Below are 609 nucleotides of genomic sequence, written 5' to 3'. Positions count from 1 at the left end.
GAATCAGCATGGCCTTCAGGTTGGAGCGGTACACTGAGCTGATGATTAAGGATGACAGAAGCCACAGGCCGCCCGTGACCCGCGTGGCACTGGCACTTGGCAGTCTAGGGACCGCTGCAAGAGGAACGGGTCAGCCGCCTTGGCTTTTAAGAACTTGCCATGTCCTTTTTTCAATATCTCCCACTTACAGGTGGATAATATATATTTTATGGTTATCTTATAATTCATTCCTACATGTTGCGAGAGGCACATTTTTATAATATACATATGTACATATGTATATATGTACATAAATACATATATACATACGCCAAAGAGCCAATACAAATTGCGCTCCAGTCCATTCCTTGCATGAAATTTCAATGAACTTTATATTGATCATTTGCTTTCTATAGACATACCACTAACCAAACTATGGAATGATAGGAATGGAATTTTGATAGAAACGTTATGTAGCACCAGAGCTAGTGTCGATACTCAGTGCACTAATATACATAGTAATATCAATCATTATTATCATTGTTATTGTTATTATTATTATTATTATTATTGTTGTTGTTATTATTACTTCTACTACTACTACTACTACTACTACTACTACTACTACTA

At 36.6% G+C, this 609-nt stretch overlaps 1 protein-coding gene across 1 annotated transcript in view; it reads right to left on the bottom strand.

Moving 5' to 3' along the window:
• Window positions 1-10, bottom strand: part of LOC119598092 — a 3,657-nt gene extending 3,647 nt beyond the window's left edge. Inside the window, exon 1 of the mRNA XM_037947714.1 lies at window positions 1-10. This exon is cut by the window's left edge and continues 101 nt beyond it. Within this exon, the coding sequence (XP_037803642.1) occupies window positions 1-10 (10 nt within the window).
• Between the last annotated feature and the right edge of the window lie 599 nt (window positions 11-609).

This window comes from Penaeus monodon, chromosome 40 (genome assembly GCF_015228065.2).
Source record: "Penaeus monodon isolate SGIC_2016 chromosome 40, NSTDA_Pmon_1, whole genome shotgun sequence".
Taxonomy (NCBI): Eukaryota; Metazoa; Arthropoda; class Malacostraca; order Decapoda; family Penaeidae; genus Penaeus; species Penaeus monodon.
Note: the sequence above shows the minus strand (reverse complement) of the source record. Positions and strands in the feature narration are given on the sequence as shown.